Source organism: Alnus glutinosa, chromosome 13 (genome assembly GCF_958979055.1).
Source record: "Alnus glutinosa chromosome 13, dhAlnGlut1.1, whole genome shotgun sequence".
In the NCBI taxonomy this organism is placed as follows: domain Eukaryota; kingdom Viridiplantae; phylum Streptophyta; class Magnoliopsida; order Fagales; family Betulaceae; genus Alnus; species Alnus glutinosa.
In genome coordinates this window covers 6,229,186-6,245,338 of record NC_084898.1, presented here as the reverse complement: position 1 = coordinate 6,245,338, position 16,153 = coordinate 6,229,186, and the positions used below count along the sequence as shown (strand labels likewise).

At 34.0% G+C, this 16,153-nt stretch overlaps 1 protein-coding gene across 1 annotated transcript; it reads left to right on the top strand.

The window, feature by feature from the left end:
* The first annotated feature begins 1,848 nt into the window (after positions 1–1,848).
* Positions 1,849–7,012, top strand: LOC133854718 (2-C-methyl-D-erythritol 2,4-cyclodiphosphate synthase, chloroplastic). Its single transcript, XM_062290974.1, has 3 exons — positions 1,849–2,248; positions 2,594–2,724; positions 6,644–7,012. Exons 1-3 carry the CDS (start codon positions 1,924–1,926, stop codon positions 6,875–6,877), a joined length of 690 nt encoding a protein of 229 aa, XP_062146958.1. The 5' UTR covers positions 1,849–1,923; the 3' UTR covers positions 6,878–7,012.
* Positions 7,013–16,153: the final 9,141 nt, after the last annotated feature.

The window sequence follows — 16,153 nt, the reverse complement described above, 5'->3', positions numbered from 1 at the left end:
AGTGAAAAAAATCTGTAACGCACCCGAACCAAGTTTCCTAATTTTGCAATGTAACAAATTCTTTCGAGAATATCCCTTAAATTTTTTATTTATTTATTTATATATATATATTTTTGTGGTAGCCGAAGCCACCCCATGGATTGGGTGTGGCCGGCCACCCCCATTTGGCCGGCCTGGGGGTAGTTCGGCCACCCCCATGTGGCCAAATGGGGGTGGTCAAAGCCACTCCAATCCCTTAGGGTTGGCTTTGGCCACTCCCATTTGGCCATGGGTTGCTCGACTACCCTCATTTAGTCTGCCTGGGGTGGTCGGCCATCCCCAAATGCTTCATGAGGTGGTTTTGGACGCTCCTAATTTATTTATTTATTTTAAAAAAAAATTGATTTTTTTAGGGATAAATTATTTTTTTTAGGGATATTTTCGGAAGAATTGGCTACATTGCAAATTTTTAAAACTTGGTTGGGGTGTATCATAAGTTTTTTCACTTAGGAGGTAAGATTACAATTTGGGTGAAACATTGAAGGGGTAAAATGTAGTTTTCCCCAAATATAACTATTGATCACACATTAGAATAATAACAAACAATAATAATAACAACAAAATAGAGAAAAAAAAATGCTAATATAATAATTGAGGTTGTCCGAGATTTGTATCTCTTCATTTAATGGTTAAGATTTAAAGTTGATGGATCATTGTATCTAACGGTGTACACATTATTACATTATTTAAATTTTTTAAAAGATGTGTCAGTTTTGACATAATTTACACAATTTTAAATCTCGACCACAAAATAAATATTATCTATTTCATTTGAAATAGAAATGATCCTATTCTTAATCGAAGATTAAAATAACCCTTTGATTGGACGCTGTCTTTAAATGGCTTGCGAGAAATCTCTACGCATGATTAGTCAAGATTCAAATCTTAAAGATTGATTTAAGTGATCTTTGTTTTGTTTTTTTCGTATATTTTTTTTTAAGCGGCTAAAATAACAAGTTACTTAAAACACGATACGGTAGATAGTGTAAAATGAATGTGATAAATTGATATAAATGATATAATTACTCAATCTTAAATTTGCCGATAGGGATTCTGTCCACTTCATATGACTTTTCTTCTCTGGATTAGGATCTTTCAAATTATTTATTTGAATTTGAGAGAATTTGGGTATGTGATTGTGAATGAATACTTATGAGTAGACTCCATAAGTAGTCTCTCATAATCATGTGTCCGAATTCTCTCAAATTGGGGTAAATAAATTGAGAGAATTCTAATCCCTCGAACTCGGATATATAATTTGAGAGGATCTTAATCTTTCGAATTTGGATAAATAATTTAAGAAGATATGATTCACTTTTCTCCTCATTTTGGGAAAAAAAAAAAAAAAAGAAAAAAAAAAAAAAAAGAAGAAGAGAAAATTGCACCATTGGTCTATGTGGTTTTTTTTTTTTTTCAATTTCCTTTTAAGTTTTGGTTTTTTTTTTTTAAAAAATAATTTTTTAAGTGTTACTTATTTATATATATTTTTTTATTATGATCGACACATGTCGCTATTTTATTGGCGTTGACATGACGCCTAAAAGAATTTGTCAAAATTTTTAACAAAATTTAACTGTAGAGAACGATTCGTAAATTAAACCAATCACAAGAATCTCTGAATTAATTTTGATATTAGCAAGAGGGACTTGTAATTTATGCCAAGCAGATAAACCAATCTTACAATTTTTATAAAAACAAAAAAAAAAATAAAAAATAAAAAAAATAAAAAATAAAAAAAACGTGGGAATATGCCATTAACTTCTTGAGCTCACTAGGAGACAAATCCTGAATACTGTTTTTACAAGTCTTTAACAGAAACCTCAAACCGCGTACAGACGCACACCTACTGTCTCAGTTGTGTCACAAAGCTTTCTTCAAATTCCAATGGCCATGGCAGCACCTCCACTATCTGCCTCTCCAGTCCCTCGAAGACCCCTCTCTCTGCCCACTCACTGTCACTCTTTCCCTCTCTCACGCCTCTCTCTCCGACCAACTCCAACGAAAGTAACAACAGCTAGGCCTTCCGTGTTGGCCGCCGCAACTTCCGCCTTAGAAGTCGGGCAGGCCTCTCTGACGGCAATTCCCTCCAAAGCCTTGCCCTTTCGGGTCGGGCACGGGTTCGACCTCCACCGGTTGGAGCCTGGGTACCCTCTGATCATCGGTGGGATTGACATACCCCACGATAGAGGCTGCGAGGCTCATTCCGATGGTAATTTCATTAAATACTGATTTTGGGTACTTTTGGTTTACAAATTTTGTGATTCTAAATTATGGGTTTTCGTTATTTTCTTAAATTTTCTCGGTATTGAACTGTGTTGGTGAAGCCTGAAGGTGGTGATTTTCTTTTGTATTTATTTATATTGTTGTGTTGTTGTTGTTGTTGTTATTGATTAAGTTCTGAATTTGGATACTTTCATTAAGAAATTTTGTGATTCTAAATTTTGGGTTTTCATGATTTTCTTACTTTTTCATGGAATTGAAGTGTGTTGGTGATGGTGGTGATTTTCTTTTGTATTTATTTCTATTGTTATTGTTGTTTTTGGTGGTGGTGCAGGGGATGTATTGCTACATTGTGTGGTTGATGCGATTTTGGGTGCTTTGGGGCTTCCTGATATCGGGCAGATATTTCCTGATAACGATCCTAAGTGGAAGGGAGCACCATCTTCGGTTTTCATCAAAGAAGCTGTGAGTTTTTGTTGAATGTAGTTATGGGGCATGTTCAGAACTTCATTATGGATATATTTTGTATTTTTTTTTTTTAATGTCGGAAATCATTTCGCTTTTGATAATTGCAAATTCGTGCGAAACACATTTACAGTCTTCACAACATTAAATGGTTTGGGAAAAGCAAGCATGAATATATTTGTGTTGTTGGTAAAGTACTAGACTGTTTGCAATATGAATCTTAAGGGCACGTTTGGTATGCAGAATAGGTATTCCGTTGTTTGGTTATCTTTTTATTTATGGGAATAGCTATTCCTCATGAATGACTATTTCTCAAAATGAGGAATAGCTATTCCTCCCAAAAAGGAGAGGAATAGCTATTCCTTTTATGTGGGAATATCACATCAATCCAAAATTTAGTCAAAAGCCCTCCATTGACCCAAATCAAACTAAACGTTCCTATCACTCATTCTGGATCCCCAATGCTCCACCTCTATCGAGATCTGGTTGCTCCACCTCAGGCGTGAATTGCCGATGCTCCACCTCCGGCCTAAGAGAGCGAAAGTGTTAGCATTTTGTGCGGCTTTGAAGCTATGGATGAGAATTCAGCAATCATCGATGTGAGTCTGCTTCAAACTCCAAATTTCCGCTTCGCCGAATATAAATTTTCTTTCGAAGGTGTTTTTGGCTGGAGTTTCAATCTGGGTCTGCTTAAAAATTTGAAATTTCGCAATATTCAGCACCAGCCACCAGATCATTTCGACAAAAACCTGGTTTCATTGTTGGGTTCAGCGTTGTTTCCTCTGACTCTATCAAATGGTGCTTTGAGGTTCACTAGAGTTGCAGTGTTGGGTGGGGGGAGGATCACTTTGTTTTGTTTTAAGCAAAGGAGGGAGCACCAAATTCGATGTAATTATATGCATTAAAATACTCAACATTGTAGTTTGTATTGGATTTTGTAATGGTTATTCTGGAGTTCCTTCAGATTGGCTCATATGCAAAACAATTTGCTCTATTGTTTAATTCCAAATGTTAACAATCAAATCAGGTTTCATTTGCATCATCATATCGTCTTCTTTGGATATGTAATTTTGTGCTAGTGTTTGCGCTTCAAAGTTTTTGGCACTGCTTTGAAGCTTATGAGTGATTTGACTTTGTGTGACCATTCAAAAAGCGGTATTTCTTTGTTGAAACTTTTCTAGGCTTTGAGTTTTTTTTGTCATTTTTATGCCTATCAACTCCTATTTAAGTATTTCTTGTAGCTTACACTGATATATAAGTTTTTTACTCATTTGATTTTGATATTCCTCCTCCAACGATGAAGGTGGACTTTTCTTGCTACTGAGTTACTAGTCAAGGCATGATTTTCCAATCCCTCTCTTTTTCTTTTGTCTTGCTTTCCTTCTGCTTGCTTGATTTTCTTGTTGGAGTGTTTTAAACCTGAAGAGATTTTTTTGTTGGGGGAGTTTGAATTCAGCTTTGAGAGTATACAAGGTTCACTTTTGTCGTAATTTTGCTTCCTTTGTGGGGTTTTGGCTTTCTGTGTTCTGCGAGTAGAATCTGGTGGGAGATTTCAGACTTGTCATTTGCCATTTGGTATAATTCAAGAGTCTGAGCTTGGGATTTGAAGGGGTTTAGGTTTCTTTGGAGCTGATTGAGTCTGGGTTTTGGTGGTTGGACTGAGCAAAGAAAAGGTAATGTTTTTCTGCTTCTGAATCTTAGCTCTATAGACTATAGGGGTTTTGATATTTGTTGCTTTTGGTGGGGTTGATTTGTTCTATGGTTGTATCACTGCGAATAATTCAGGGTTGTTTTGAGCTTGAATGATGAGGTTCTGGGTTTTGCTTTGAAGCTTGATTTTTGAAGTTTTGGGTTTTGTTTAAAGCTTTAAATGGTTTTTTTTTTTTTTTTTTTTTTTTTTTTTTTTTTTTTTTTTTTTTTTTTTTTTTCTCTCACTTTGTGAGTATATTAGAGAAACTTATTTGGTTTGCCGAAACAGTGGTGATTGAGGTTGGATTACATGAAAGATTGCTAGTGTTTGCACTTCAAAGTTTTTGGTACTGCTTTGAAAGCTGATGAGTGATTTGACTTTGTGTGACCATTCAAAAAGTGGTATTTCTTATTGAAACTTTTATGGGCTTTGAATTTTTTTTGTCATTTTTATTCCTATCAACTCCTATTTACGTATTGCTCTTGTGATTTTCTATGTTATGGATGATACCAGTTCATTCAGTTTTGTCAAATTCGTGACCAACTCGTATTATTGGATTTAAATTTAACTGATGGAATCAACATTGTGTATTATTAACTTTTGTTGCAGTCAAATTTAGTTAGATTACATCTTATCATTTTGTATTGTAATTACTAATTAGTACATTTTCAATTTTAAGGGTGTTTTAGGAAATTTGATTATAATATGATTTCATTCACATGAATATTGCACTTTACCAAATAGTGGAATATGTATTCAGGGTTCTATTCCAGTGTTAGAATCAAACTAACGAATAAGAATAGTTATTCCATTCCAGCTTCTTCCATTCCTCAATGGAATAGCCATTTCGCGTACCAAACGTGCCTTAAGGGTTTGAATTTGGTAACTTCTCATGATATTGAATACGTATTCCCCAACCCTGCATAAGCTCAAATGGTCCAGTATATATATTTTTTTCTCAGATAGGTGTTATTAAAATATCTATAGGACAACACATCCTCCCTAATGTATTATGTAGAATTTTGAACGTAATAAAGATTTGGGTACCATGCTATTATGCTGCCGAATCTTGTTTGATAAATTTGTGAATGTTATAGGGTCAAATTTAAATGTTAAAGCCTTAACCTTGAGATAAATATCAGCATATATAGAGTAGGGATAAGATCATAAGAGTCGTGTTTTTCAAATGTATTGATAAGTATGAAAAGTAGAGGACATTATGGCCACCTTACTATATTTAAAATAGCGGTTGAACCCTCGGGAGTTACATTCATAACTTAATGTTCTGTTCACATGGTGATCTTCTATCTTTATAGGAGTACCACCCTGTATGTAGTCTGTCTGGTGAGTATACTTGACAGGAGATAGACACAGGTGGTAGAGAGATCCCCTACTTTTATTCCCACCTCGTTAGCATCTCTGACTATTCTATTAGGTCTTTCAGTCCGGAACCTGCCAGTAATGGACCTGTTCGTACCGCGATCAGGAAGAGAAGACTGATTGCAACAACACAACTGGATGAGCCATTTCTTATTTAAAGGACTGTGCCAACATGTACTGCTCCAATTACTAGTGAGAAAATGGCCACAACAAGAGAGGTACTACTAGTATGTGATGATGAAGACTGTGGGACTAACATATTGGGTAACACAGTCTCGCAGTCCATTGACTTTTGTAGTGAAGTGGTGCCTCTCCCTTTTGAAGAAAGAAGGTCTTGGGTTCAACCATGGGGAGGAAGGGAATTGAGTAGGGGAAAGACTATCCCCTGCAGTGTAGCCTACTATTAACATGTGAGAAAGTAGAAAAAAGAAGCATAACTTTTCTTGCGAACTTGTACATATAGGATGTGATCAAAATGAATCACAAACATTCTGAACTTGGTTTTGAAATCTGTCAGCTGGTAGCATATAGCGACTGCATAAAACAAATGCTATATTCGCAGTTGATGTCTTTATTGCATGAGTGCTCCTGCTTTCATAAATGACAATGTGGTTTAATAATCCATCATTGGAAATTTTCTCTTTTTAGTCGTAATCATGTTTTGGACAGTCAGTTGTATATATCACACTTGAAGTTGTGCTCCAGTTTGCTGTGTAAGAAAGTGTTTTTATTTTCTGGAGTGATAACAGTTAATTGTTTCATCATATTTGTTGGAAGATGGGTGGATGGATACAACATATTTCATTCATGGCAGTTAAATTGAATTTTCTTTGATACGATTCATTTCAGGTGAGACTCATGCATGAGGCTGGCTATGAACTTGGAAACTTAGATGCGACTTTGATTCTTCAAAGACCAAAAGTGAGCCCTCACAAGGAGGCTATCAAGGCAAACTTGTCTGCGCTGCTTGGAGCAGACCCTGCTGTTGTAAATCTGAAAGCAAAAACTCATGAGAAGGTTGACAGCCTTGGAGAGAATCGGAGTATTGCAGCTCACACTGTGGTTCTTCTTATGAGGAAATAAAAAGGTGTAAACAAATACTGTCTTAAGTGTAAAATATTGTATGTTTTTAGCATCGCTATATACTGCTTATAGAGATCCGATTGTTTGGCTATCAAAACTTACACATATGGTTGTAGTAGAATATTTGTGCAGTTAGTCCTTGTCTCTCTCTCTCTCTCTCTCTCTCTCTCTCTCTCTTTCTGGTGATGGTGCTTTGATTTAAGGTTGGTTATGTTATAGTTGATGGAAATGTACTTAGATTTGTGTGAGTGGATCGGATTCCCAGGAATTTACTGCCTGGAATCCGAGCAGCTAGCGTAAGAGAGTTCTTATAAGGCCCGTCTATCCTAGCAAGGTGGCGGGCTGTTCAAAACCTACTCGGGCAAGTGAGTTCCATAGAGGTTCTTTCACATTTACTTCCCAGATTGCTAGCAAAATTGCTGGGGATCTCTATATTGTGCGAGTTATTCCTAAAATTGGTCAGGATTTTTGATGTTTATCATCTATTAATCAGGAGAATTTAATGAAAGCATCTTTTATTGGGGAGAAGCTTTGGTCTAATTAAACAATGCACATGAATGTATGCTGAGCTGTTTTTGCATGTGTATGTTGGTCATGGTTAACATTTTGACCAAGATAATGTTTTGAACATGAACACAGTTTCTTGTTTAACTAGATTAACATGAGAAACTTGCCTAATTTTGAATTCAAACTTATGGCCATAGAATTTTCTTCAATTCTGATGTCTTCGAAACAATTTCGTTGTTGACAATTGTAAATGATGCACAGATCTCTATGCAATATATGTATGTTTTGAATGTGTGAAACCTTCTTTGACTGCACACGATGCTTATGCCTGCTTCAACGCTTTCATCTACTCTTTCAGTCTTGAATTTTGTATTTCCTTGAAGTTGAGGAGGCGTTCAGCACAGAAAATAGTTTTTTGACTAGACAGTCTAGACATGACTTTTTTTTTTTTTAATCACAACTCTTGAACCCTTAATTTTCAGCACAATATATCGGAGAAACCTAACCTTTTTATACTTTTATCACATTTGTAATTACTTTTTTAAACTTAAAAAACTCTCAATTTAGTGTATTCATTTTTTTTTTTTTTTTAATTTCACTAATCCGTTAATATTTTTCGTTAGATTCTAACAAAATGGTGTCAAAATTCTCAAAATACCTTTTTTTTTTAGAAAAAAAAAAAGAAATTTTTTTTAAGGATTTAGGCGTTGATTAGGATTAAAAGGAATTTGCAAAAATATTCACGCTTGAATTTTTTGAATTTTTTTTATAGGATTTTTTTTTTTGAAAAATTTCACTTATAACTTCTGATCTTTCATCATTTTTGCAAAAAGGTACTCTCAAACTTTAAAAAGTATCAGTTTAGGATATTTATTTTTCAATTTCAACATTTCGTTAGAATTTTTTGTTAAATAATGTCAAAATTTTCAAAATATCCCTCTTTTGTAATGGAAAAAAAAATTGATAGAATTTAAGTGTTGGTCAAAATTTATAAGAATTTTTTTTCTTTTTCTTTTCTTCTTTTTTTTTTTTTTTTTTTTCCAAAAAAAGAGGGATTTAACGGAAAATTTCAACGGAAAGTTGAAATTGAAAAAAATTAAAAGATGGATATATTAAATTGACATTTTTTAAAGCTTGGCTACCTTTTTATAAAATGATGAAATATCAGTGGTTCGGAGTGAAGTTTTTTCCTTTATTTTTTATTTATTTTAAATGAATATTCTTTTTGACAAGATTTAACGGAAAACTCTAATTGAATGATGAAATTGAAAAAAGAAGAAGAGGAAGACAGATACAAGAAATTGAGGGTTCTTAAAGTTTTAGCGTTGTCTCATACACTCATTTATTTATTTTTGCGTGTAAAAGAAATACTTAAGGCGTGCTTACCCATTTTAATTCCAAGACCGAGCATTTTTTGTCAAATTTTTTTATTGAAAAATTACTATTTTACTTAGACCTTTCCAATCTGTCTCTATCTCTCTAAAAATCACTTAAAAAATTAATAGAAATGTTTACCATACTGTTGAAGGAGAAGAATTAATAGAAATGTTTACCAAAGTGTTGAAGGAGACCAAGATTAAAACTCATATCTTAAAACTAAAAATTTAGATCCTAAAACTAAAATAAGGTAAAAAAGTACAAAGAGGGATTAAATTTAATTCTCCTTAAGATTATCTTAAGGTGAGAAAATTGGAAATCTTAGGATACTGGGACCCCTTTTACAGAATAGAGAGGTAGTAGGTGAAAATGGGTAGAAATCTTGAAACCTTACAATTGTCATGTTCATGATAAATTGTATGGTAGGTTATGTTGACTAATTTATTCTTTTTTTTTTTTTTTTTTATTATATGTTTGTAGTTTGAATTAATTTTTCATTCTTCTCAAACATATTAATAAATAACTCAAATAAAAAATACTTTTTAAAATGCAAACACTTTTTTCCAAAACACTAAACACTTTTTTATAGTTCTTTTCACACATGCTAAGAATATTTTGATAAAATAGTTGCTTAACTTTTGTAGGAAGTAAGAGCTAATTTATTATTTAAAAAAAAATTAAAAAAAAAAAGAGAGAGATTAGAATGGCCGTCTCTATGGAGAAGAGGGGTGATCATGTAATCACTCTCTCTCACTTTGTTTTTTAAAAGGAAGAAGTCAACTCGACACTTATTTTTGTGCTTTTATCAAAATAACAAGGTGTAACTAACATAAAACAATTTTTTTTTTTCCAGACCAAAAACAAAAAATATTTATCCAAAATTCCAAATACGCTAACAAACATTTATTCAAAAAAAACATTTTTTAGGTTTTTTTTTCCCTTTTTTCCCATTTGGTCGATCAGATAGGCTAAGTCAATACTCAATAGGATATATCGTGTAGGAATTTTATACAGCTATGTAATAGTTTTGAAAGTGAACAATTTTTTTTCTTTCAAATATAATTTTTTTTTTTTAAACTTATAATATTAAATTAACATTTATTTTTAAAGTACACAATTCTCACATGCATTTCTTAAAATACGTATAATTTTGCTAATTTTATTAAAAATACACTTGAAAACACATGCTCTAAGATATGTCATTTCTAATTTTCTTTCGTGCTCATTAGACTCAAGACATGTTGCTTTAAACTTATTTTAGAGAAAAATTTTATTGTTTAGAACCGAAGAATATTAATAGCTTTTTTTTTTTTTTTTTTTTTTTTGTAAATTTTTTCTTTATCCTTTCTCGCATTAAATAAAAAAATTAATAATAATAATTAAAAAAAAAACTACTGATCCTAGTAGAGTCGGACTCGTACCCTTATTGAAACTTGAAGGCACATTTTGTTTTTCCTTTTTTTTTGGTCTCTTCGTAATAGGATCGGAAAGAGAAAAATGCTATGGACTAGAAGTTTCAACGTCCACGTGTAAAGTAAGATACGTATGACTTTTGACGAAAACAATGTATCAAGTGAGTGGAATATAACCAGACAAGGCCATTCCAACAGAAAACCTCGAGGGCTTGACCGGTTCTGGCCGGTCTGACCAAGAAAATTGATTCTCTGACTCATCATCCTTCCGCCACCCACATGCAGACATGCTTATCAGAACTTGCATGACCATCAAATTGGCTGCAAGAAATATTTGAATTAGAATGGAACACATGATTTCTTATTCATTACAATATTTTGTAATTGTCGTATAACTGAATGAGGTGTCAGTAAAATGAAACTTCTGAATTAGTACGCATAAAAAAAAAATGTTAATTTTTAGTATCACATCATATCGGTTGTATGATAGTTGTACATGAGTCTACTTCTAAATAGAATTACCCATTTTATACCGGTGATATATAAACCTAAAGATACAAATTCAACTCCCATCACACTCTTATACAACTAGGGGTGGGCAAAAGCTGTAGGATTCAATCCGACTCGCAAAACCGGACCGATCCGACCCGCAGAAGTCGGTTTTTAGGTGTAAATTTGCGGGTACAAGTTTTTTATTGGTATATCCGTGCGGGGCAGGGCAGGGCGCGGGTTGGATGTTTTAAAAAAAAGGGGCCCCACCCCGCACCACACCACACCGCCCCGCACAACAAAGAAAAGCGTAAAAAAACCCTAAAATTTTACCCTTGCGCCGCAGCTCCTACCTCTTACTCTTCATTTTCAATTTTCTTTCACCCTTCGTCCCTTCCCCTGTTCTTCACCCCACCGCACACTTCATCTTCTTCATCTACGCTACTCTTCATCTTCTTCATATGTGCCGAACATAGACCAAGTCTTGCCTTCCTTGTGCCAAGCGTCCAAGATGGCAAGACCTAACAAAACCTCTCCTTGCGAAGTGTGAAACCCGAGTCCCTCCATCCTTAGTCCCTTCTTTCTTCATTTTGTTTGGGTTTGCAGGTATTTTCAATTTTTTAGAGCTTCACGGGTCTCATTCTAAGGCACCGAAATTAAGGTTTGTTTGTTTGGTTGCTTTCTATTTTGTTATGAATCAACAAATCGTTCCTTTGGATTTATGTTTGTCTGTTTTTGTTACAATTATTGGTGGTTGATCTAGGGTTTTCTTAAGGATTTGGTTTCCTTTGTTGTTTGTGGTATTTTTTTTGTTTCCCCCGCCCCGCACCGCACACCCTCGTCCCGCACGGATATTTCCCATTTACTAAACTCGCAGGGTTGTGGGGTGGGGCAAAAAATGGTAGAAATCTGCCTCCCCTCGCCCCGTGCACACCCCTATATACAACTGAGCTGATGTGACAGAGTTTCATAATCCTTTAGATCAGCCTTTATTAAAAAAGAAAAAATCTAAAGGATTATAGGTACTATTACATAAGCCTACTTGTACGGAAGTGTGATAAAAGTTGAGTATTTAGAATGAGGATAATTGCATCACTGGTCCATGAAGTTGGCCTAAATTACAAATCACTCTCTGTAATACAAAAAGTTTATGGAGAGTCATTGTGGTAAACTATAATTATAAAGAGAATAACTTCAATCAGGCAACTGGTTTTTGCCCTACAATGAGAGATTGACACGTCATCATTAAATAAGAAAAGTAAATACTAACAAAATTTAGCAAAACACTAGATCAAAACCCCCTCCCTTTCACTATTTTAGTCTTAAAACAAAAAATCATCACAGCCACTAGCCGTCGCCACAGCCCCATGCTGGAATTGGTAATGGCTGCCACCAGGCCGTGCGGCCACTCCCCAGTGGCCGGGGGGTGGTTTCCAGCATGGAGCAGTGGCGGCGGCTGTAGCGGCGATGACTGATTTTATTTATTTATTTATTTATTTATTTTCAGACTAAAAAAGTTAGAAAAAAATGGATTAGATTCAGTGTTTTACAAACAATAGTTTTTCTTGTTATAGGCTGATGTATCAATATCTTATTGGTAGCAGAAAACACTAGTTTTCTGCCCTGACCGGACAGAAGGGGCGCTCAATTACAAATTACTCATTGAACTCGTTTTTCGTCCACAAAGTTAACAGAGTTCGTTAGTGGATTACAATACAAATGATATTTAGAGGTTGTCTCACTATTTATATGATGTGGCAAATTAACGGATTTTGTTAACTTAGTGGACGAAAAACAGGTTCAAGGAGTGATTCGTAATTATAGTTTACTAAAAGAACTCTTCATGAACTTTTTGTACCACATGGAGTGATTTGTAATTTAGGCTAACCACATGGACTAGTGATGCTATTATCCATTGAAATTACTCATGGTAAATTGAATAAAAACCTATTCCATATATAATGAACCCAATTAAGGGTTTGATAGAAACCACAATGACAAATATAATGTTAAATACAATAGTCAATGCCCTCTCTGACTTCTGGACCTGTCTTATCCTAGAGTTACAAACACATTTGTAATTGACCACTACATAATGACTATACATGATGCTGAATGTAAACTACCCAGTCTACCTACTAAGATACTGCTTAACAACTACCCATTACTCTAAGATGCTGAATGTAAACTACCCACTAAGATATTGCTTAACGACTAGCCGGCCATTACTCTAGGATGCTGCTCCATGTGCTTGCAGAGTGTGGCCATATAATGCATTCTGCGATACTACTCCACACGATATCTTTCAGATAAATGACTCCTACACATATTGTGTAAGAATATAAGCACATAGATTTCACTCTATGTGTCTACAATTGTACATATTTTATATACAACTGTTGTGCAAAGATTATTACTTTATTTCCTAAGGTCAAGTAATGTGGATTAAGGTGAGGTGGCCGTAAGATAGGTCCTCCGTGGCATGCCATCAGTTTTACACCAATATTTTTAGTAAGAATAGAATGAAACACGTGGTTTGGAAATTTGGACACGAGAGATATACCTACCTTAGAAAACGGAAAGGAATATTCCTACCTTGGTCCTTTAATGTATTGACCGAACTGACCATCTGCATACATGGTTGGAAAGAAACAAGCAGAATTAATTTTACCAAACGCAATACAAAATGGCCACATGATTAATTTGGCCGGCGGTAGAGCACCTAAAGTACTGTAGCTAGCCAATTTATTTCCTATTTGGGAAAAATTTACTTTGCAGATATGTTTGTTAGTGTGTTTAGACAGAGAGTTGCATGTTTTTTTTTTTATTTCTGTTTTGAAAAAGTGTTATGATATTATATAAATGTAAAATATTATTTTTGTATTTTGAAGTGTTTGTTAATAATAAAGATTCAATAAGTACAAAGAAGGGTACAACTTGCTCAAGCAGGTGTCCAAATAGCCTAAGCAGGTAAGACTCGAACGGTCTCGATACTTACCTAAACAGGTAGGCCCGACCTTGCACTCACATATATACTTGCAATAGGGCAGAGGCATTAATTACACTGAATCAGGACAAGAGTATATATTGCACTAGCTAGATCTTAATATGTTTAATTATTATCTTTGTCTAAGAACATAAAATAAAAGAAAAAAACCAAACATAAACATAAACAAACACGACTCTCATAGAAATTAAATGGGTCGTTCTAGCATAGCTAGAAATATTGCAACAGAGCTAGCAGATGTATATGAGATATAGCGCGCTGTCGTCCTGCCCATATATCAGACCAAACCACTTCTGTAAAACCTGTCGGTTAGGATCTCTTAATTAGGAGCAACAAATTAATTAATATGGGGCCAGCAGTAGTTGAACATTCTAGATGGACAGCTGCACAAGAAAATTGAGGTCATGGATTTTTATGCCTTGCAGAAGAAAAACAAAATAAGCATTTGACGAATAAGGTATTTGTATGTTTGTGTCTCTTGAGTATATCTTTGGATGGGACCACAAGCTAGGCCCACAACCTTAGCTGTCTAGGGTACTAAGTTTTCCATGACCACCAAATATATGCATTTGATTTTTGATTTCCACTAATTAGAACTCAAAAATGTAGTGGACCCCGTTTGCTGGTGCTCCGGTTGCATAATGCAAGTTGTCAACAAATTGATAAGGTAACTTCTATGATATTGCAAATTTATGTAGAATTGACAGGTTAAGGAGTGTACGTTTGGTTTTTTGATTTTGATCCCGTGCTATAAAAATGTCTTATTCCATATTGCATTGCAATGCAATGAGACAATTCATGTGAGAGTTTGCTCGTGTCTCACTTATTTGGACAGAGAGACAAGCAGCCTAGACCCCATCTAATTAGGTTGTTTGAGTATCTGTTCGAACAAGTGAGACCCAAATAAGTTCTCATATGAAGTTGTTCTATTGCGGGATCACTGTCTACCCATAATCACCTGTTTGGACAAGTATTCAAGCAGCCTAGACCCCCCCTAATTATACAGCTTGAGCATATGTTTGAATAAGTGAGGCCTAATTAATAAACTCACTTGAAGCTGTCCTAATGCAGATCACTATCTGCTCGTACCTCACCTGTTTGGACAAGCTCTCAAGCAACCTAGACTCCACCGAATTGGATTGTTTGAGCATCTGTCTGTTGTGACGGAGCCATAAATTTTTATTGAATGGGGCCAAAGCATAAATAAAAAATATATCTAGATATGTGGCCAAAGCATGAATACAAAATGTATTAAGATTGAAGATATAAACTAATATATAAAAAATAAAATTATTATCCATTCATTCTTAACAAAAAATAAAGTAAACGAAACAAAAATAAACAAAATAATTGTTTCTTAATATATTTTAATTTTCAACTCAAACGCTTATCAAAATGAAACCTAACGTTTTACCGTAGCTATGCCGCTTTAGTTTCTATGTTGTTGCTCTTGCAGCGTTAAAAACTTATTTAAGTTGCTCTTGTAGGATATTGCTGATACCTAATTTTTTAATGACAAATTTGAGTTGTTAAGGTTCAAGTATAAAGTGATTTTTGTTATAATAGGATCAAGGGTCATGCTTTTTCTTTTTTTTTTTTTTTTTTTTTTTTTCTTTTTCTTGCAAGGTTCGAACTTAATTATTATGGTTTAACTATATAAATTAGGTAATGTTATAACTCTTTTTAGTGTTTTTATGATATCATTTTCTATTGATATGATACTATGTTATTTTTAATAAAAACAAAAAAAAAGAAATTAAACAGTAATTTTGTTTTTATTAAAAACAAGTGTCTTATCAACATAAAAAAAAATTAAAAAAAACTCTAATATTTCAGTATAAATTTAACTAGTACGAGATCTGTCGGTTGTATTCGTACTATTGCCTATAAAAACGTCGGCCATGATGCAATAGGATGCACGTCACTTGTCAACACTTTGAATCAATGTGTTTCAAATGGGACCCAAATTGACGTATTTTGCGGGTAAAATTTTACAGGGTTATTCACTTACTCCATTCAACTCAAATCAAATAGGCCAGTTTGGCAACTTCCTCTCTTTTTCTTTCCATTCTTTTCATTTCTTTAAAAATAATAATAATAATATTAATTTCAAAATATTTTTAACTTTTTTTTCAACTTTTTTATGTCAAATCAACAAATTTTTATTATTATTTAAATAAAAAAATCACTACAATATAAATCTTTTTTTATTTTTTCATATAAAATCCTTCTATTTTATATTACATCAATTATTTTCTATGACTACTAAAAAAACAAAATTCCATCCGACTTGAGAAAGGGGTTACCAAACGAGTGGAAATAAATTTCAAAGCGCACACCAATTAATGCTCACCAAATTTTCAAACCTGTACGTTATTGGGAAGCTTCATTTTTTCGTTCTGGTCTACTCGAAGAACAAACCCGGAAAATCGCAGGCAACACGTAGTACTACGCGACTATAAATAAACACAATGGACGTTATTG

What these genes read in the sequence shown, in the direction of transcription:
- LOC133854718 (XM_062290974.1), top strand. Translation starts at nt 1,924, where the DNA reads ATGGCCATGGCAGCACCTCCACTATCTGCCTCTCCAGTCCCTCGAAGA. An exon ending in CTGCGAGGCTCATTCCGATG is followed by an intron (nt 2,249 to 2,593) that starts GTAATTTCATTA and finishes GTGGTGGTGCAG; the next exon opens with GGGATGTATTGCTACATTGT. An exon ending in CGGTTTTCATCAAAGAAGCT is followed by an intron (nt 2,725 to 6,643) that starts GTGAGTTTTTGT and finishes GATTCATTTCAG; the next exon opens with GTGAGACTCATGCATGAGGC.